This window comes from Meles meles, chromosome 15 (assembly GCF_922984935.1).
Source record: "Meles meles chromosome 15, mMelMel3.1 paternal haplotype, whole genome shotgun sequence".
Classification (NCBI taxonomy): domain Eukaryota; kingdom Metazoa; phylum Chordata; class Mammalia; order Carnivora; family Mustelidae; genus Meles; species Meles meles.
The window spans coordinates 67,458,564-67,480,660 of NC_060080.1; the positions used below are offsets into that span (position 1 = coordinate 67,458,564).

At 39.8% G+C, this 22,097-nt stretch overlaps 1 protein-coding gene across 5 annotated transcripts in view; it reads right to left on the bottom strand.

The window, feature by feature from the left end:
- Positions 1 to 22,097, bottom strand: part of EML6 (EMAP like 6) — a 291,851-nt gene that overhangs the window by 110,615 nt on the left and 159,139 nt on the right. For all 5 annotated transcript variants that reach the window (XM_045979779.1, XM_045979778.1, XM_045979777.1 and 2 more), the window contains exons 7-10: positions 14,394 to 14,595; positions 11,593 to 11,730; positions 9,684 to 9,940; positions 465 to 677 (exon numbers count right to left, since the gene is read on the bottom strand). In XM_045979779.1, the coding sequence (XP_045835735.1) occupies positions 465 to 677; positions 9,684 to 9,940; positions 11,593 to 11,730; positions 14,394 to 14,595 (810 nt within the window). The remainder of the gene's footprint in view (positions 1 to 464; positions 678 to 9,683; positions 9,941 to 11,592; positions 11,731 to 14,393; positions 14,596 to 22,097) is intronic.

The following is a 22,097-nucleotide window of genomic DNA, read 5'->3' on the forward strand; positions in this document are numbered from 1 at the left end:
ATTTTATCTTAGTATATGTGCTGCCGAAGCGAGCACTCAGATTTTATCTTAAATATGTCTGAAAGGATCTTGCTTGACTTTCCCCATGGAAGCACAATTAGCTGTGAAGTATAAAGGAATTTTAACTATAATATTTGAATGTAATAAATAAATTATGAGTGTTAATTCACAAAAATAAAAACTATGACTTGTTTAAAATATGAAACATGAATCTTATGAAACACAAACTTGCTAGTAATAACTGTGAACAAAATCTGCCTTGAATTGGTAAAATCCTGTGTTTTAGAACATCAAAAGTAAATGACACCAACGACGCATCTTATCTAAAAGTGTAAAAGAGTAAAAATGAATAAAAAGATGAAATGAATAATCTGCAAGAATAGACCCCCAAGAAAATCAGTCTTAATTACACCGTGTATACATTCTAGAATACTTACTCAATAAAATCTCACTTTTGGCCTTACCTTTCTTGAGACAAGGAAATTTAAACAATTTAACTAGTCCAAAATCATCGCCGGAAACCAGCACTGAGCTATTGTAATTTGCATCCACTGAATTGATGTCAGTGACATCAGTGTACTTCGGCCAAATCCCACTCACTTCAGGGCCTTTTACACAAGTCCAGGAGGCCCAAGGAATTCCTTTGATTTCTTCTTTACTTGTTAAAGGCTTCCCAGCTGAAAATTATCAATATATAGTAACATTATGTTACATTTAAATAAAAAGCATATTCTAATTTGCTTTATTCATTTTTCTTATAGAGGTTTATAGAATTTCAAAAAAAATTCTAGGAGGGCTCAACTTGAGACTCTCGAAGATGGCGGAGAAGTAGCAGCCTGAGACTACATCAGGTAGCAGGAGATCAGCTCGATAGCTTATCTAAACATTGCAAACACCTACAAATCCAACGGGAGAGCGAAGAGAAGAAGAACAGCAATTCTAGAAACAGAAAATCAACCACTTTCTGAAAGGTAGGATTGGCGGAGAAGTGAATCTAAAACGACGGGAAGATAGACTGCGGGGGGGAGGGGCCGGCTCCCGGCAAGCGGCGGAGGAACAGAGCACAAAATCAGGACTTTTAAAAGTCTGTTCCACTGAGGGACATTGCTCCAGAGGCTAAACCAGGGTGAAGCCCACGCGGGGTCAGCGTGGCCCCAGGTCCCGCAGGGTCACAGAAGGATCGGGGGTGTCGGAGTGTCGGAGAGCTCGCAGGTATTAGAACGGAGAAGCCGGCTGCAGAGACAGAGCCGAGGACTGAACTCTCAGCTCGGGGTTACCTTGAACTGGTCGCGGGCTGGGTGAGCTCGGAGCGCGGCTAGAGGCTGGGGATACGGGAGTGATTGGGTGCTGTCCTCTGGGGGCGCACTGAGGAGTGGGGCCCCAGGCTCTCGGCTCCTCCAGGCCGGAGACTGGGAGGCCGCCATTTTCATTCCCGTCCTCCGGAACTCTACGGAAAGCGTTCAGGGAACAGAAGCTCCCAAAAGCGAACCCGAGCCGATTACTTAGTCCGGCCGCTGGTAAGGGCAGTGCAATCCCACCTCGGGCAAAGACACTTGAGAGTCACTACAACAGGCCCTTCCCCCAGAAGATCAACAAAATATCCAGCCAGGACGAAGTTCATCTATCAAGGAAAGTAGGTTCAATTCCTAAGACAGCAGAGCAATTCCAGAGGAGGAGAAAGCAAAGCACGGAACTCATGGCTTTCTCCCCATGATTCTTTAGTCTTGCGGCTACTTCAATTTTTTTTTCTTTTTTCAATTTTTTTTTCTTTTTTCTTTTTTCTTCTGCTAAATTTTTTAAAATTTTTACCCTTTTCTTTTTTAACGTTTTTTGACTAGTTTATCTAAATATATATATTTTTTCTTTCTTTTTAATATTTTTTCTTTATTTGTTTTATTTTTTTAATTTTTTTCTTTTTTTTTTCAGAACCTGTTTTTAATCCCCTTTCTCCCCCCCACAATTAGGGGTCTCTTCTGATTTGGTTACAGCGCATTTTTCTGGGGTCTTTGCCACCCTTTTAGTAGTTATTTGCTCCTTCATATCCTCTTATCTGGACAAAATGACAAGGCGGAAAATATCACCACAAACAAAAGAACAAGAGACAGTACCGAAGGCTAGGGACCTAATCAACACAGACATTGGTAATATGTCAGATCAAGAGTTCAGAATGACGATTCTGAACATTCTAGCCGGGCTCGAAAAAGGCATGGAAGATATTAGAGAAACCCTCTCTGGAGATATTAAAGCCCTTTCTGGAGAAATTAAAGAACTAAAATCTAACCAAGTTGAAATAAAAAAAGCTATTAATGAGGTGCAATCAAAAATGGAGGCTCTCACTGCTAGGATAAATGAGGCAGAAGAAAGAATTAGTGATATAGAAGACCAAATGACAGAGAATAAAGAAGCCGAACAAAAGAGGGACAAACAGGGCGCCTGGGTGGCTCAGTGGATTAAGCCGCTGCCTTCGGCTCAGGTCATGATCTCAGGGTCCTGGGATCGAGCCCCGCATCGGGCTCTCTGCTCCGCAGGGAGCCTGCTTCCTCCTCTCTTTCTGCCTGCCTCTCTGCCTACTTGTGATCTCTCTCTGTGTCAAATAAATAAATAAAATCTTTAAAAAAAAAAAAAAGAGGGACAAACAGCTACTGGACCATGACGGGAGAATTCGAGACATAAGTGACACCATAAGACGAAACAACATTAGAATAATTGGGATTCCAGAAGAAGAAGAAACAGAGAGGGGAGCAGAAGGTCTATTGGAGAGAATCATTGGAGAGAATTTCCCTAATATGGTAAAGGGAACAAGCATCAAAATCCAGGAGATGCAGAGAACCCCCCTCAAAGTCAACAAGAATAGGTCCACACCCCGTCACCTAATAGTAAAATTTACAAGTCTTAGTGACAAAGAGAAAATCCTGAAAGCAGCCCGAGAAAAGAAGTCTGTAACATACAATGGTAAAAATATTAGATTGGCAGCAGACTTATCCACAGAGACCTGGCAGGCCAGAAAGAACTGGCATGATATATTCAGAGCACTAAATGAGAAAAACATGCAGCCAAGAATACTCTATCCAGCTAGGCTATCATTGAAAATAGAAGGAGAGATCAAAAGCTTCCAGGACAAACAAAAACTGAAAGAATTTGCAAACACCAAACCAGCTCTACAGGAAATATTGAAAGGGGTCCTCTAAGCAAAGAGAGAGCCTAAAAGTAGTAGATCAGAAAGGTACAGAGACAATATACAGTAACAGTCACCTTACAGACTAATAAAGGCACTAAATTCATATCTCTCAATAGTTACCTTGAATGTTAATGGGCTAAATGCCCCAATCAAAAGACACAGGGTATCAGAATGGATAAAAAAACAAAACCCATCAGTATGTTGCCTACAAGAAACTCATTTTAGACACGAAGACACCTCCAGATTTAAAGTGAGGGGGTGGAAAACAATTTACCATGCTAATGGGCATCAGAAGAAAGCTGGGGTGGCAATCCTTAGATCAATTAGATTTTAAGCCAAAGACTATAATAAGAGATGAGGAAGGACACTATATCCTACTCAAAGGGTCTGTCCAACAAGAAGATCTAACAATTTTAAATATCTATGCCCCTAACGTGGGAGCAGCCAACTATATCAACCAATTAATAACAAAATCAAAGAAACACATCAATAATAATACAATAATAGTAGGGGACTTTAACACTCCCCTCACTGAAATGGACAGATCATCCAAGCAAAAGATCAACAAGGAAATAAAGGCCTTAAATGACACACTGGACCAGATGGACATCACAGATATATTCAGAACATTTCATCCCAAAGCAACAGAATACACATTCTTCTCTAGTGCACATGGAACCTTCTCCAGAATAGATCACATCCTGGGTCACAAATCAGGTCTCAACCGGTATCAAAAGATTAGGATCATTCCCTGCATATTTTCAGACCACAATGCTCTGAAGCTAGAACTCAATCACAAGAGGAAAGCTGGAAAGAACCCAAATACATGGAGACTATACAGCATCCTTCTAAAGAATGAATGGGTTAACCAGGAAATTAAAGAAGAATTGAAAAAATTCATGGAAACAAATGATAATGAAAACACAACAGTTCAAAATCTGTGGGACACAGCAAAGGCAGTCCTGAGAGGAAAATATATAGAGGTACAAGCCTTTCTCAAGAAACAAGAAAGGTCTCAAGTACACAACCTAACCCTACACGTAAAGGAGCTGGAGAAAGAACAAGAAAGAAACCCTAAACCCAGCAGGAGAAGAGAAATCATAAAGATCAGAGCAGAAATCAATGAAATAGAAACCAAAAAAGCAATAGAAAAAATCAATGAAACTAGGAGCTGGTTCTTTGAAAGAATCAATAAGATTGATAAACCCCTGGCCAGACTCATCAAAAAGAAAAGAGAAAGGACCCAAATCAATAAAATCATGAATGAAAGAGGAGAGATCACAACTAACACCCAAGAAATACAGACAATTATAAGAACATACTATGAGCAACTCTACGCCAACAAATTGGACAATCTGGAAGAAATGGATGCATTCCTAGAGACATATAAACTACCACAACTGAACCAGGAAGAAATAGAAAACCTGAACAGGCCCATAACCAGTAAGGAGATTGAAACAGTCATCAAAAATCTCCAAACAAACAAAAGCCCAGGGCCAGACGGCTTCCCAGGGGAATTCTACCAAACATTTAAAGAAGAACTCATTCCTATTCTCCTGAAACTGTTCCAAAAAATAGAAATGGAAGGAAAACTTCCAAACTCATTTTATGAGGCCAGCATCACCTTGATCCCAAAACCAGACAAGGATCCCACCAAAAAAGAGAACTACAGACCAATATCCTTGATGAACACAGACGCAAAAATTCTCGCCAAAATACTAGCCAATAGGATTCAACAGTACATTAAAAGGATTATTCACCACGATCAAGTGGGATTTATTCCAGGGCTGCAGGGTTGGTTCAACATCCGCAAATCAATCAATGTGATAGAACACATTAATAAAAGAAAGAACAAGAACCATATGATACTCTCAATAGATGCTGAAAAAGCATTTGACAAAGTACAGCATCCCTTCCTGATCAAAACTCTTCAAAGTGTGGGGATAGAGGGCACATACCTCAATATTATCAAAGCCATCTATGAAAAACCCACCGCAAATATCATTCTCAATGGAGAAAAACTGAAATCTTTTCCGCTAAGGTCAGGAACACGGCAGGGATGTCCATTATCACCACTGCTATTCAACATAGTACTAGAAGTCCTAGCTTCAGCAATCAGACAACAAAAAGAAATTAAAGGCATCCAAATTGGTAAAGAAGAAGTCAAACTATCACTCTTCGCAGATGATATGATCCTATATGTGGAAAACCCAAAAGACTCCACTCCAAAACTGCTAGAACTTGTACAGGAATTCAGTAAAGTGTCAGGATATAAAATCAATGCACAGAAATCAGTTGCATTTCTGTACACCAACAACAAGACGAAGAAAGAGAAATTAAGGAGTCAATCCCATTTACAATTGTACCCAAAACTATAAGATACCTAGGAATAAACCTAACCAAAGAGACTAAGAATCTATACACAGAAAATTATAAAGTACTCATGAAAGAAATTGAGGAAGACACCAAAAAATGGAAAAATGTTCCATGCTCCTGGATTGGAAGAATAAATATTGTGAAAATGTCTATGCTACCTAAAGCAATCTACACATTTAATGCAATCCCTATCAAAATACCATCCATTTTTTTCAAAGAAATGGAACAAATAATCCTCAAATCTATATGGAACCAGAAAAGACCTCGAATAGCCAAAGGAATATTGAAAAAGAAAGCCAAAGTTGGTGGCATTACAATTCCAGACTTCAAGCTCTATTACAAAGCTGTCATCATCAAGACAGCATGGTACTGGCACAAAAACAGACACATAGATCAGTGGAACAGAATAGAGAGCCCAGAAATCGACCCTCAACTCTATGGTCAACTAATCTTCGACAAAGCAGGAAAGAATGTCCAATGGAAAAAAGACAGCCTCTTCAATAAATGGTGCTGGGAAAATTGGACAGCCACATGCAGAAAAATGAAATTGGACCACTTCCTTACACCACACACGAAAATAGACTCCAAATGGATGAAGGACCTCAATGTGAGAAAGGAATCCATCCAAATCCTTGAGGAGAATGCAGGCAGCAACCTCTTCGACCTCAGCCGTAGCAACATCTTCCTAGGAACAGCGGCAAAGGCAAGGGAAGCAAGGGCAAAAATGAACTATTGGGATTTCATCAAGATCAAAAGCTTTTGCACAGCAAAGGAAACAGTTAACAAAACTAAAAGACAACTGACAGAATGGGAAAAGATATTTGCAAACGACATATCAGATAAAGGGCTAGTATCCAAAATCTGTAAGGAACTTAGCAAACTCAACACCCAAAGTACAAACAATCCAATAAAGAAATGGGCAGAGGACATGAACAGACATTTCTGCAAAGAAGACATCCAGATGGCCAACAGACACATGAAAAAGTGCTCTACATCACTCGGCATCAGGGAAATACAAATCAAAACCACAATGAGATATCACCTCACACCAGTCAGAATGGCTAAAATTAACAAGTCAGGAAATGACAGATGCTGGCGAGGATGTGGAGAAAGGGGAACCCTCCTACACTGTTGGTGGGAATGCAAGCTGGTGCAACCACTCTGGAAAACAGCATGGAGGTTCCTCAAAATGTTGAAAATAGAACTACCCTATGACCCAGCAATTGTACTACTGGGTATTTACCCTAAAGATACAAACATAGTGATCCGAAGGGGCACGTGTACCCGAATGTTTATAGCAGCAATGTCTACAATAGCCAGACTATGGAAAGAACCTAGATGTCCATCAACAGATGAATGGATAAAGAAGATGTGGTATATATACACAATGGAATACTATGCAGCCATCAAAAGAAATGAAATCTTGCCATTTGCGACGACGTGGATGGAACTAGAGCGTATCATGCTTAGTGAAATAAGTCAATCAGAGAAAGACAACTATCATATGATCTCCCTGATATGAGGACATGGAGAAGCAACATGGGGGGTTAGAGGGATAGGAGAAGAATAAATGAAACAAGATGGGATTGGGAGGGAGACAAACCATAAATGACTCTTAATCTCACAAAACAAACTGGGGGTTGCTGGGGGGAGGTGGGATTGGGAGAGGGGGAGGGGGCTATGGACATTGGGGAGGGTATGTGCTATCGTGAGTGCTGTGAAGTGTGTAAACCTGGCGATTCACAGACCTGTACCCCTGGGGATAAAAATACATTATATGTTTATTAAAAAAAAAATTTGGAAGGGGAGGCGAACCATAAGAGACTATGGACTCTGAAAAACAACCTGAGGGTTTTGAAGGGTCAGGGTGGGAGGTTGGGGGAACAGGTGGTGGGTAATGGGGAGGGCACGTTTTGCATGGAGCACTGGGTTTTGTGCAAAAACAATGAATACTGTTACGCTGAAAAAATAAATAAAATGGAAAAAAATTCTATAAACCAAGGAACCTAAACAATCTACTCTCTTTACCCAATTTGTGATTTTTTTTTCTTCCAACATGGTATAAAGAGAGTCCATGATCAAAACTCAGATATGGAGATGAGCAAGGAAATGATCATTTTAATCAATGTAATACCTGAAACCACTATACAAATACAGTGCTTTGTTTTATTGATTATTGATTTGTATTATTGATTATTGAAATGACTTGTATGAAGTCCTATATTATCATATCGAGTCACTAATGTTTGCCAGGTTTTTTTAAAAATTTATTCTCAACTTCTACTTTTCATAATTCAAAGAACCATAGAAGTAATTTTTCAAAATTTAGGCAAAGTTTGTGTAAACATCTAATGGATATTATATAAATTTAAAAGCATTAGATAATGAAAATCCACCAAATTTTGTTGGAGTAAACATAAGTAGTTAGGGAGAAGAGTCTTGACAGTTGTGCCTGGTATGTTCCCAAATGTATGGCATGTTTCCCCATTTGTACCAGCAGCTGGTGAGAGAGGTCCCCCAGGGGCACAGAAAGGCAGAAACATACAGATACAGAAATGCCTGGGGAAATATCCTGCCATACACAATTTTAAAATTCAAGATCAAGACAGTATAGCATACTACCTCACAGTTTCTTCTTCAAAAATAAACAAAGGTTTTCAAATAAAGAACCTGTCAAATTGGCACATAGAAATTCTGGTCTGTGACAGCGTCTCATAAAAATCCATGAAGATGACCATAAATCAGAAAGTTGACAGAACACAGTCTTTAACCCAACATCCCCACTCTGGAAAATAGTCCAAGGAAGTAACTCAGAAGAGGAAACCCCCCTATATAAAGATATCTGGAGATGCACCATCTGTACCAGGAAAGAAACTGGAAATAAGTAAGCCCAAATGCTCACTAACAGGAGGACAAGAAAGCAAATTACGATATTATCACTGAGCAGGATGTTACTTTGCTATTGCAAATGATAAACATGTATTCCATAATTTTTCACATATGGAAAATATATATGAAATAATTCCAAGCAAAGAAAGTAAACACAGAAATATCTACCTAGTGATGATGCACTGATGAATTAATTGGGCAGAGGCTCTTTAAAAAGCTATAATTACATTAGATGGTATATACTATTTTCCAGTGAAAATTAATTTTTCAAGGAAATTTTTAAGATAAAATATTATGTGATGACAAGATTCATATTAAAATTTTCTTATGTTAAAAAATTAGTCAAAGATTACAATACAAACCATAAATGACTCTTAATCTCACAAAACAAACTGGGGGTTGCTGGGGGGAGGTGGGATTGGGAGAGGGGGAGGGGGCTATGGACATTGGGGAGGGGAGGCGAACCATAAGAGACTATGGACTCTGAAAAACAACCTGAGGGTTTTGAAGGGTCAGGGGTGGGAGGTTGGGGGAACAGGTGGTGGGTAATAGGGAGGGCACGTTTTGCATGGAGCACTGGGTGTTGTGCAAAAACAATGAATACTGTTATGCTGAAAAAAATAAATAAAATGGGAAAAAAAAAGATTACAATACAGAAATTTTGTCTTTTATTTCTGCCATTTTAGTATTACAAACTAAATGTCACTAAACGTAATAGAAGTCTCATGAAACTCTTCTAAGAGCGATAGTGGAGGTGACAAATAAAAATTGTACTTTCTAAATCCCAATCAGCATGTTTCACCAAATAATATCATAAAGGCTTCCAATTGTGACGAGCACAAATTTTGGACTAAAACCATCATAGCAAATGAGGACAGCAATCCTCAAATTTGGGGGCATTTGGGGGCATTTTTCTAGGATAACTTTCCTTTCAGTTATCTTTAGGCATTCTTTATAACTTCCAGCTCTATATCCTTTGCCCATCATAACCACTGCAAATACTTCTGTCCAGTCTGCACCTTGTCTTTTCATGATCTCTTTCATTGTGCAGTGATGTTTTATGTTAATATGTTCCAATTTATCAATCTTTTCTTTGAGAGTTTGAGATTTGGTGGGGGGGGGGGGGGTCGTGTTTCTGAGAACATTCCTTGCTCTAAGACCATGATGATGTTCTTCTGTATTTACTGTATGTGGTTCAGAGTTTCGATTTGCACAAACATCCAGCGCCTGCAAGACTTACATGGCATCTTGTAGAACAGGCGTTCTCCTGCGCCGTCATTAGTCTGCAAGTATTTGCTATCCAAAGACCAGTCAATGTGTGTGATGAAACTAAGGGACTTGCTGCATTCTCCAATCTTCTTGTATCGCTGGGCCACGGCATACACGTCCACTGGGCCATCATTGGATCCCACCGCGAGGTAAGAGCCATCTGGAGAAAATTTCATTTCATGAATGACTTCTTTTCGATCTTTGATATGAACCACTTCTGTCATATCTCTATAAGAATAAAAAGCAGCAATAAAAAGTGATAAGCAGCAAATCGAGAAATAGGAAACCCAAGTCATGTCTCAAAATTTGTATGTCAGAGAAAAAATAGTTTCAAAGGGAGAGAACACCTATAAGAAATAAAGACAACTTTTGAAGAAAGATCTAAAATACTCTTTAGTTTTTGCCCCTTTTAGGCAAAACTGACCAATATTTGAAATATCTGGGGCTTTCAAAATAAAACAACAAAATTTTAATGAAATGCCTATTTTCTTTCATGGTAAATTAGGTATTATTTTCCCCTAAAACTTTTTGCTTTAAATTGGGGTTTATAAAATTATTTTAAAAACACATCCCAGAGAAAGGTAAACTATGTCAAGGTTACTTTTTTTAATATTAAATTTTTATATAATTATTTAATTTTCACCATGAAAGCTCAATGATTCACATATCAGATCACCCAGATTTTGTATCCCTACTGATCAGATTCTGGTAAGAACTGCTGCCCTCATTTGAAAGTTGTCACCCTAGGACAGAATTCTGACTAGCAGGTCCCCTGTGCCAGTACCAACGTCTTCCACTCCCAACGAAATCAGTGTACAAATAATGGCAAATATTAGCTTCCACATGATAATTCCCCTCACCTGCTATCACTTATTGATAGCACTATCATTTATTATACATATACTATACACTGTGTATATACTACAGGATATAATTTACTATAATATCATCAAATGGGTGTCATCAAACAGGGTTTGGGAGTTTTTGGGTTTTTTTGGCTTGGGAAATCCATCAAAAGAAATTCATCAAAAAAGAAAAGATCTGGTAATTGGCCATCTTTCCACACATCACTTAGCAGAGAAAGAAAATGTTGCCCGCCAACTCAGTAATACGTTGTGTGTGGCTGGTAAATGAGAATTTAGTGTAATAAACCGTGCCAAGATCATTTCTCAAAGCTATATAGAATCTTCTATGTGCAAAACATGCAGTATCTAATTTACAGCTGCATTTTCTTTCTATAATCACAAATTGTGTAAGCTAAAAAACCAACGACTGTGTTTCGAGAAATTACAAGTGTGAGTCATAATTTTTGTCCAGTAAATACAGGATGTTAATAAATATGAAATATTCCATTTAATTTTTCATTATAGATGAAAGAAATCTTTTACTCAAGATCACCTCTAAAAATGTGGCAGGGCCGGAGACTGCTTTCTCATTTCTTGGCTTCCTAAAAGCCCATAGCCCCTTGGGACCAGATGAGCTTGGGAGCTTATTATTCACCAGATTTTAGAAAGGTTCACGTACAATATATTATATAACATCCCCAGTAGGAGTTAGGGCAGCACCCCGTATTAAACAAAAATTAATATATTTGTTGCAAATCACATGGTAATTATTCCTATTAAGAGATTAATAGGCAATAAACAGTCACAAATCAGTTCACTGAGTCACGACATCCTGCCAAATGAGTTACCCAAGAACTGTGGATTTTCAGTGTTTGAATTTGGGAAATACAGTTAGGGGACTGTGAATCTAGAGTGTTCCTATTTGAAAGATTTATTTAAATGCCTTTTTCCTGAAGTCCTGGCAGACAGCCTGGCCAGGAGAACTAGTTTCAACAAGGGAGCATTTCTGACATCATTTTCCGTATTGGTACGTGCCTGACTCGGAGCACAATGAAAGAGCCATCCTTCATGCCCAGGGCCAGCTGAGATCCATCGGGGCTGAAGGCCACACTGCGAACTGCTTCCTCCATGTTACAGCGGGCGATCAAGGCGTGGTCGGCCAGGCTCCACAGCCTATGCAGAAGAACAAAGTTAAGAACAAAACCCACTTCTCACAGTCATCAGCCGGGCCTGGGTTGCAAGGCCTGTTCACCACTCGTGGTGACGACAGCAGAGGACACACCAACTTCACATCAGTCCTTCCTCGCGGCAGGTCTGGCAATCTGGGAAGGTTGTTGAGTTCGTCGCTGGGTCAGTGGCACCATATGAAATACCCAGCAAGAATTCTAGAATGAGGTAACATTTCCAGAGATTTTGAGATTAATAGAATAAGGACATTTTAAACACTCCTTCACACAAAATCTTGCTATTCTCTTTGGAAATTAAAAATTGTTCTTTATTTATACCAATGGTTGTTAATAACACTTTGGGAAAAAGAAGTACTACTGGATGTTATTATTGTTAGTTTGTTTTTAAAAAAAAGTATGAGTACCCTTCTAGTAACTGTGTTATTTAAGCAGCTTTACATTGAAACACGCCTTACTTAGATTTGTTGGCCTCCCTGGAAAGAGAACCTGTCTGAGATGGAGAGGATCAGAAGACACCCTGCGCCTGCCCGGGATGCTCCCATAGTTGGTTGTCTCCAGTCATCTGCTGTCATTCCTCACAAACCCCCCTGGGCACCCCACTGCAGACAGGTCCGCCCCCCTTACTCGGGGCAGATGCTTCACAGTACCCCTGGCTGGTGGACACAGCTGCTGGGGAGAAACGGAGGTCGGGCAACAGGTATAGCACCTCCTAGAACATCTGATCCAGGCACCTCAGACTGAGGGAACATGAACTAAACGTTTGAAGATACAAATAAGGGTTTATGCTAGTTGCAGCTGGGGCAGCTGACCTCTATCTGTTCATGGTCCTAAGACCGTCTTCTTTAAACACACAAATAACAGGATCTGCCGGTGGGACCGAGCATCTAGAGGTACAAATAAGTCTCACATGGTGCAGTTTCTCTAAGTGTATCCTGCCATCAGGACGCATGGACGCATGATCCTTAAAATGAAGAGCTGCACAGCAAAGAGCTCACTGATCCCAGAGGCAGCCTGCATGTTTCAGCCTAAAGCTCATGGCAGTCTTGCAATACCTCGTCCATTATTCATAATCTCACACTGCTTTTAGCCTTGTACTATTTAAAGCAATGTAAGATTTGCTTTACTAGCATGCAGAAATTACCACTCCTCAGTAGACTCTACCATTCTTATAAAGTCACTCAGCTCATCTTTCTCAAGGAATTAGGACTTAGTCTCTAAAGTTTCAACAATCAGTGTAAAAGAACATTTATAATTTTAGCCAAATTCGTGGTTAAGGGGAAGAAGACATTCTGACAGTCAGGCCTCCTTGGAGATGTCTGCATTTCTCAGATGCAACAAAATTGCCAAAAAACAAAAGCCACATTATAGGTTTATAAAAAAATTTAAAAGTTTAAAAAAATAATAAAAAAAACAAAAGCCAAAGACTTTCTTGAAATCATTTCTATCAGGATGAGTATAAATCGAGTATCTCAGGTGCTCAAGTAACTTGGTGGCATCATTTTGCCTGGTCAGGGAAGGCCCGGACTCAAGAAAGGAAAAGGCAGAGAAGAGGGGTTAGCTGAGTAAAGAGAAACTTAAACCAAATAAACATGTATGCCACATAGAGACACAAGTGTGTGTTTACTGATTTTAGATTGATGGGGCTTCAGTGCTTGGTAGAGATCACAAAATGGATTTACTTTTGGATTTATACGCCACGAAAGAGTACGCTGTGCCTTGATCAGATTCACAGACATACAGACCCAGAGCAGGGGAGAAGCAGGAGCCTCCAATCTAGTCTACAATGTTCTCATTTAGATATTAGAGCCCAGAAGCGGTAATCAATCAACCAGTTGATCCAGCAGCCTGTCCCTCCCACTAGCACGCACTCTTCCGGCCTGCTTGTCACGGGGCACATTTAAAGGTCAGCAGCAAATACAGAAATACTCAAGTCAGTGGAACAGCCTTCCTCACACACATCTAAATCCTATGTTTAGCCCTTCAACAGTCACAGAGACATTCAAAGTATGCTCATTTTGCTCATTTTACATAATGCTGTGCTCTCAAAACAAAAACAACAACAAAAAAAAAACCAAGAATCTTTGAGGCCCTAATAAAATTGCCTGTTTTCTTAGGAACCAGTACTTTTCTTTGATTTGAGGACAATGTTCAAAATTCCATCTGAGAATTTGCAAAGAAATAGTTGTTTCCTCACACTGAAGACAACTCTGAAAATCAGAATTTCAGTCTTGATGAAGACAAACTCATGAATTCACCAGTGGAGATGAACGTCTATAACCAAAGTGTGAAATGCTGTGCGCAGCCCCCTGCGGAGGACCCAACACATGAGGGGGAAGTATCATCTTACCACAGATAGATGCCCTTAGCTCACCATCAGCTGAAAGAAAACCGGGAGTCTAACTAGTAGCAGTGTATTTTCACTCTGCAGAGCATTTTCGTGACTTAACATGGAGCCAAAGAAAGAGAGCAACAACAAAATGCTAAGAAGCCAAGTGTTGTTGAGCTAAATGTCTCAACATTCCACTTGAAAACTATGTGTTTCTGTACTGTGCTTTATCCTTCTCTTGAGTAACATGCAAATGTGGGCAAAATAAATCCGTTATCCCAAGGCAGCCAGGGACAGGACAGCCGTCATTGCCAGGGCCTCACCTGACAGAGCGGTCGTCACTGCCTGTCACAGCGAGTGGCTTCTTGGGGTGCAGGGCCAGCGCCCAGAGCTCCCCCTCACAGTGGCCTTGCAGGATCAGCATCGGTTTGTCTCTTTCGCGCACGATCACTTCAAATATCTCACTGTCCTGGGTCCCTGCTAGCAGGCGGTCTGCCTTCCAGCACACGCTCCGGATAGAGAGGCCTGGCGAAAATAAACAAAATAAAAACATATATTCACACCATTTGTAAATCAAGAAAAACACCCAAACATCCTATCACCCAGGATAGCACCTAACGCAACACATCTTAAAAATGCCTGAAGGATTACGGACATTGGGGAGGGGATGTGCTATGGTGAGTGCTGTGAAGTGTGCAAACCTGGCGATTCACAGACCTGTACCCCTGGGGATAAAAATACATTATATGTTTATAAAAAATTTTAAAAATAAAAAAAATAAATTCAATTCAGGTAACCTAAAAAAAAAAAAAAATGCCTGAAGGAGAAATGTCAATTCCACACACTATGCTGTATTATTTACCATTTCCTTCCACACGGTCATTTACCCTGCCCCTTGCAAGCTACATTTTACACAGGAGTAATCACTCCCAACTGACGTAGCGTAACTATGTGTTTTTACATCAGGATGTATTTTAAATACCACATCTTAAAATGAGTATGAGGAGAAATTGGTGTTTATGGAAATCTGTCTCTTTTTGAAATAATGTACTTCTGACTTGCTATGGAAAAGTCAGGAGTCACTTCAATCTTTAGGATACTAACACTATATTAAACTTACATGCGGGCGAGACTACAGAATGGTTAATTGCCATATTAGGCAAGTTTACTATGTAGTTGATCAAGACCTAGACTCGTTTTGCTGGATAAACAGATGTACCATGTCCCAGAAATATGCAAATGAAACTAATTTCAGTCGCAAAATACCATCAAACATTTGTCAGTGAAGATGCTATTCTTCTCCGACTTAACATTTTATACAATCCTCTCTAAAAGCACAGTACTCCTTTGAGATACAAACTACCACCTCAAGAAGACATACTCTCCAGGCAGGTCTGCATTTGCCTTCCTGATTTTTTTATTTCTTGGACTTCTTGTCGTCTGTTTTGTTCCTTACCAGGTAATTATTTACTTAGTGCATTTTCTCATGCCTGAATTAGAAATACAGACAGAATCCTGCTTTCACAACTACTTTCAGTAAAGCAGGGATGTGGTAAGCTTTGAGATCTTAGTTGTCTCCCCAGTGGGCTTTGTCTCTGGTATAGAAAGTGCCAAAAGTCAGAGCACAGGGTTTTAGTTCTGCTCTAGACCTGATTGGCCAGACACACCAGAGAGTGTCCCTTTCTCTCTGGAAACCAGTTTTTCTCTGCATTAAATGCAGACTGTCATTATGGAGACTATGTAACTTATCATCCAAGTCGAAACTACTTTGAAAGACAAATTAAATTTACATACTTACTTTAAAAAGGATTTTACTTCTTTATGTGTAGAGAGAGTGTGAGCGCGTGCACACAAGTAGGGGGAACAGCAGGCAGAGGGAGAAGCAGACTCCCTGCTGGCCAGCGAGACTGAGGTGGGGCTGGATCCCAGGACCCCAAGATCATGACCTGAGCTGACAGCAGGCGCTTAACCGACTGAGCCGCCCTGCCATCCCATAAATTCACATACTTTAAAAAATATTTAGTTTTTAACCAAGAAAGCAGCTTTACTGTGTTGAAATGAATAGTTCTATCAAAATATTTTCAAAAATAAAATTATAATTACACTTTATTACAAAATGGTAAGTTCAGAACAGAGGGATGAATAGGCAGGGCACAGAGGATTTCCAGGGTGGTGAAAACGTTCTGTAAGACACTATAGTGATGGATGCATGTTATTATACATGTGTCAAAACCCACAGAACCTGGAACACTGAGAGTGAACTCTAATGTGACCGATGGGCTTTGAGCGATGATATGCCAGTGTAGCTTCCCCCACTGTAACAGCTGTACCACTCTGGTGGGAATGTTGATAGTCAGGAAGGCTGTGCATGTGGGGTGGCAGGGGGTCTAGGAGAAATCTCTGTACCTTCCATTCAATTTTGCTGTGAACCTAAAACTGCTCGAAAAAAATTAAGTCTATAAAAACAATGCTAAGCCAAATGGAATGCTGGGACAAAAGAAGGGTTAACTGGGGGTATATGGACATGTGAATTATAATCCTCACCTTAATCAACTCACAGTGGTCTTAAAAGGATCCAATGAGAGGATGTATTTATTTACAAAAAAAGCATTTTTTTTAGGGCACAAGGCTTTTTTTTTTTTTTTTTTTTTACATGTAGTTAACTCTTTCCCCCTTGCTCTGAATTCACTGTATGTGTCTTGAAATGGAAACAGTACATAGGCTGATTTATTATTCCCACTTTGAATAGTAAGGAGAGATACCTTGGCAACAGCTAGTTCAGGGTCAGTCACTCAAAACCCTGCCAGCAAACATCGTGATGGGCTTTCAAGGTTGAGAAGGACAGATACATGGTAAAAGAAGCCAGGGTGAGATTGCAGAATGACAGGGCGGGCAGCTCAGCTGTGGACGAAACTCTGCTTTGCAACAACAATCTTTTTTTTTTTTTTTTAAGCATTAGTGATTTTTTTTTTAAGATTTTATTTATTTATTTGACAGACAGAGATCACAAGTAGTCAGAGAGGTAGGCAGAGAGAGAGGAAGGGAAGCAGGCTCCCTGCTGAGCAGAGAGCCCGATGCGGGGCTCAATCCCAGGACCTGGGGATCATGACCTGAGCCGAAGGCAGAGGCTTTAACCCACTGAGCCACCCAGGCGCCCCAGCAGCAATCCTTTTGCCCTGTCTCTTTCTTGTCCTCTCTCTTCACACTTTTCCAGAGCTTTAGTTACCCTTTGCTAATTAACATATCCCTGTTTCTTTGTTATAGGCTTTGGATCACTTATGATTTTATTACAGAAGAGGTTCAACACTTTGTTCTTCAGAAACAGGAAGTAAAGAGGAATATTAATTCTTTAAAAAAAAAACACATTTTATTTATTTGAGAGAGAGACATCGAGCACAAGTGAAGAGCACAGGCAGAGGGAGAAGCAGACTCCCTGCTAAACAGGGAGCCCTATGTGGGCCTCCATCCCAGGACCCCAAGATCATGACCTGAGCTGAAGGTAGATGCTTAACCCACTGGGCCACGAAGGCACTCCAGGAATATTAATTCTCTTAACATCAGCAAAAAACATCAAATAATTTACTTTTTATTACATTTATTGTCCATTTCCTCTCACTAATGTCTGTGAATACAAGAATTTTCTCAGTTGTATACACTGTTGTATCCTCAATACTTAGCCCAGTGTCAGCATGTAGTATATGCTCAATAAAAATGGCCAAATAAACTAAAACATCAGAATCACAAATATTTCTTGTGTTCTTAGAAATACCAAGAAATAAATGATAACATCCCTATCCTCAATGAAAACATTGAAAGAAGGATGGATATATTCATTCATTTATTCAAACATTTTTTATTAAGAACCTACTATGTGCCCAAGACTAGGGATTGGATAGTGAATAAGTCAGGTTCACACCCTATTGGGAGTTTATTTACATTCTAAGGAAGAGCAAGACATTTGTAAGCAGATATTTATATACACATACACACACACACACACACAATTAAAATCATATATACAAGATTCTAGGTCAAGACAGGGACATAGGATGGTCCTGAATTCACTCCTCCTATGGACACACCTATCTACAGCTACATATGGAATAATTTCCCCTGGAAGAAACTAAAAAATAACTGAATGATTCATATATATCAGGCGAACAAGGAAAAACAAACAAACAAACAAAGAAAAAAAAATCTCACAGCAAAATGAGTAGGGGCGGCTGAGACACAATCTTGCTATAAGTCCCACCCTTGAGCATCAACCCACAATCGGCAGCAAGCTCACAACTCTGAGCATCTTTCTGAGGAGTGAAAGTTTTGAAGCCCACATCTGATACCCCAATGTTTAAGACCCCCTACCTGAGAGATAAGCTTCCAAAATACCTGGCTTTGAAAGCCATTAGCACTTCTATCCACAGGATCCACAAGGCTATAACAAATTGAAAAATAATGGGCTCACTGCGTCTATTCTCCAGGGCCCAGTGCAGAGGAAGCTGAAATGCTCCTCCTTAGAAGTAAACAATGCCCAGGGACTATTTGCTTAACATTTCAAGGACTATTTGCTTAACATTTCATTCTGAAGGGCAGGCATCTAATCTAATACATATCTAGAGGCCCACTGAAATACTCTCCAAAGACTGAGGAGGCCAGAGGGTGCTACATTTGCACTCTCCCTCTGCTTTGTTCCCCACTTGCTGCTATGTTCTGGAAAGAAGCCTGTACCACAAGGGGCACCAAGGTTTTCATGACTACTGCCCAAGAGTCACCCCTTGACCTCCCAGCTTGGGAGGTCAGCAGTACCTACATTCATGGATCCCACAGGATTGTGACAAATAGAGAAACAGTTCATAATCAGCCACCCCCTAAGGCACAGCAGAGACAGAGCAGACTGAGATGCCCAGTCTCTCTATGGAAGAGGCCTATTAATTTAGCTTCATAACTGTGGCCTGAGGGGCCAACCTCTAAATAAATACACATCTAAGGGTTGGCTTAGTGAGATCAGTGGGTATCATCTTTGTATTCCCCCTTTGAGCTGCCCCAGGTCATCAGTGTCTCCAGGAAAGTAGTTTATGCTCAAGTCTGGCACCCCAGCTTTTGTGGCTGGCCCTGAGAGGATACATCTCTTGAGAGCCTGGTTCTGAAGGCTACCAGAGCTTATGTTCACAGGTTCAATGGCATGGTAAACAAACAAACAATTCTTCACTAGCTATTAACCCAGGGCTCAGTGCATAGGGAACAAACAGAAATGCCCATCTTCTGCTATTTCCCTGAAAGAGGTATATGTACACTCTTTAAAATCTGCTGTCTGGGGTCTGGCTTCCAATCAGAATGAATATAGATGCCGGCTAAGATCCTCCCCTTTGGGACACTGACAGATCTTGGTACACCCTCAATTACTGGGAATGACAAAGAACCAAGTAGGCTGTTTATACAGTCACAAAGGTTTGATGGACAACCAAGAACTACGGGAGGGGTTGAACAGTAAGACTCACCTACATGAGGCCATCTCTTTAAGACCAGGAGAGGCGGCCATTTTATCTAATGCAGAGAAACCAACAAAGAGAGTCAAGAAAAAATGAACAAATAGAAGAATATGTTCCAAATGAAAGAACAAGATAAAATCTCAGAAAAAGACCGCAATGAATTGGAAATAAGTCATTTACCTGATAAAGAGTTCAAAAGAACAGTCCTACAGATACTCACTGAGCTCAGGGGAACAAAACATAAACAAAGTGAAGAAGAATAAATGAAACAAGATGGGATTGGGAGGGAGATAAACCATAAGGAGCGGGCTATGGACATTGGGGAGGGGAGGTGAACCATAAGAGACTATGGACTCTGAAAAACAACCTGAGGGTTTTGAAGGGTCAGGGGTGGGAGGTTGGGGCAACCTGAGGGTTTTGAAGGGTCAGGGGTGGGAGGTTGGGGGAACAGGTGGTGGGTAATGGGGAGGGCACGTTTTGCATGGAGCACTGGGTGTTGTGCAAAAAGAATGAATACTGTTACGCTGAAAAAATAAATAAAATGGAAAAAAAAATACCAAAAAAAAAAAAACAAAGTGAGAATTTCAAGAAATAAAATATGTAAGAAAATACCAAACAGAAATCACAGAGATGAATACCATAACTGAACTGAATAATAAACTAGAGGAGTTCAACAGGACACTAGATGAAGAAGGAGAAAGTTCAGTAAACTCAGAGGGCAGTAGAACTCATTCAATCAGAGCAGCAAGAAGAAAAAAAAAAGAGTGAAGACAGCTTAAGGGATTTATGAAACAATCCCAAGTAGACTAACATAGATATTATAAGGGTCCCAGAATAACAGGGAGACAATGGGCCAGAAAACTCATTTGCAGAAATAATGGCTGAAAATTTCCCTAACATGGGGAAGTAAACAGACATTCAGATCCAGGAAGCACAGAGAGTTCCACATAAGATAACCCAAAGAAACCCATAACAATACATACTATAATTAAAGTGTCAGAAGTTAAAGACAAGGAAAAACTCTTAAAAGCACCAAGAGAAAAATAATTTGTTTTGTACAAGGGAAGTCCCATTAAGACTATAAGCAGATTTTCAAAAGAAACTCTGCAGGCCAGAAACTTTACAGGGAGTGGCACAATATATTTAACTTACTGAAGAAAAAAAGTGCCAACTAAAAATACTCTACCTGACAAAATCATCCTTCAGAATTAAAGGAAAGAGGAAGAGTTTTCCAGGCAATCAAAAGCTAAAAGATTTCACCACCATTAGAAGAGCCTGACAAGAAATGTTTGAGGGACTTCTTAAGTTGAGATAAAAGGGCACCAATCAATAACAGGAAAAGATATGAAAGTATAAATCTCACTGGTAAAGGTAAATATAGAGTAAATTCAGAATAACTTAATGTTGTACAGGGGGTAGCTTAATTACATATAAAAGTAGGATGAAAATGACAAAAGTACTAAAAACAACTACAATAATTTGTTAATAGACAAAAAAAAAGATGTAAGTTGTGATGTCAGAAACAAAACATGGGAGAGAGGAGTAAAAATGTAAAGCTTTAGAAGGTATTCCAACTAAAACTATTAACTTAAAATAGACTGTTGTAAGTTGGTTTAGGAAAGCCTCATGGTAACCACAAAACAAAACTATAGTAGATACAGTAAAGATAAAGGAATCTACGCATACCACTACACTACAGAAAATCATCAAACCACAAAGGAAGAGAGCAAGAGAAGAACAAAGGAGTTATGAAATAGCCAGAAAACAATTAACAAAACAATAGTAAGTAATCTATCAGTGATTACTTTAAATGTAAATGGGCAAAATTCTCCAAACCAAAGACATAGGGTGGCTAATGGATAAAAAAAAAATTAGACCTATCTATGTGTTGCCTAAAACAGACTCACTTTCAGATGTAAGAACACACAAAGACTAAAAGTAAAGGGATAGAAAAAGGTGTTCCATGCAAACAGAAACCAAAAGAAATCTGGCACACCCACACAAAATAGGTTTGAAAACAAAGACTGTAATAAGAGACAAAGAAGGTCATTATAGAGCAATAAAGGTGTCAATCCAGCAAAAGGATATATTTGTAAATGTTTATGCACATATCAGAGGAGAACCAGGATATATAAAGCAAATATTAACAGACCTGAAGGGAGAAATGGACAGCAATACAATATAGTAGCAGACTTTATGGGGCGCCTGGGTGGCTCAGTGGGTTGAAGCCTCTGCCTTCAGCTCAGGTCATGATCCCAGAGTCCTGGGATCGAGCCCCACATCGGGCTCTCTGCTCTGCAGGGAGTCTGTTTCCTCCTCTCTCTGCCTGCCTCTTTGCCTACTTGTGATCTCTGTCTGTCAAATAAATAAATAAAATCTTTAAAAATATATATAGTAGCAGACTTTAATACCCTACTTCCATCAGTGCATAGATCATCCAGACATTAAATCAATATGGGAACACTGGCTTCAAATGATACATTTGACCCGATGGACTTCTAAGACTTTTAAAGAACATCCCATCTGAAAGCAACATAGTAC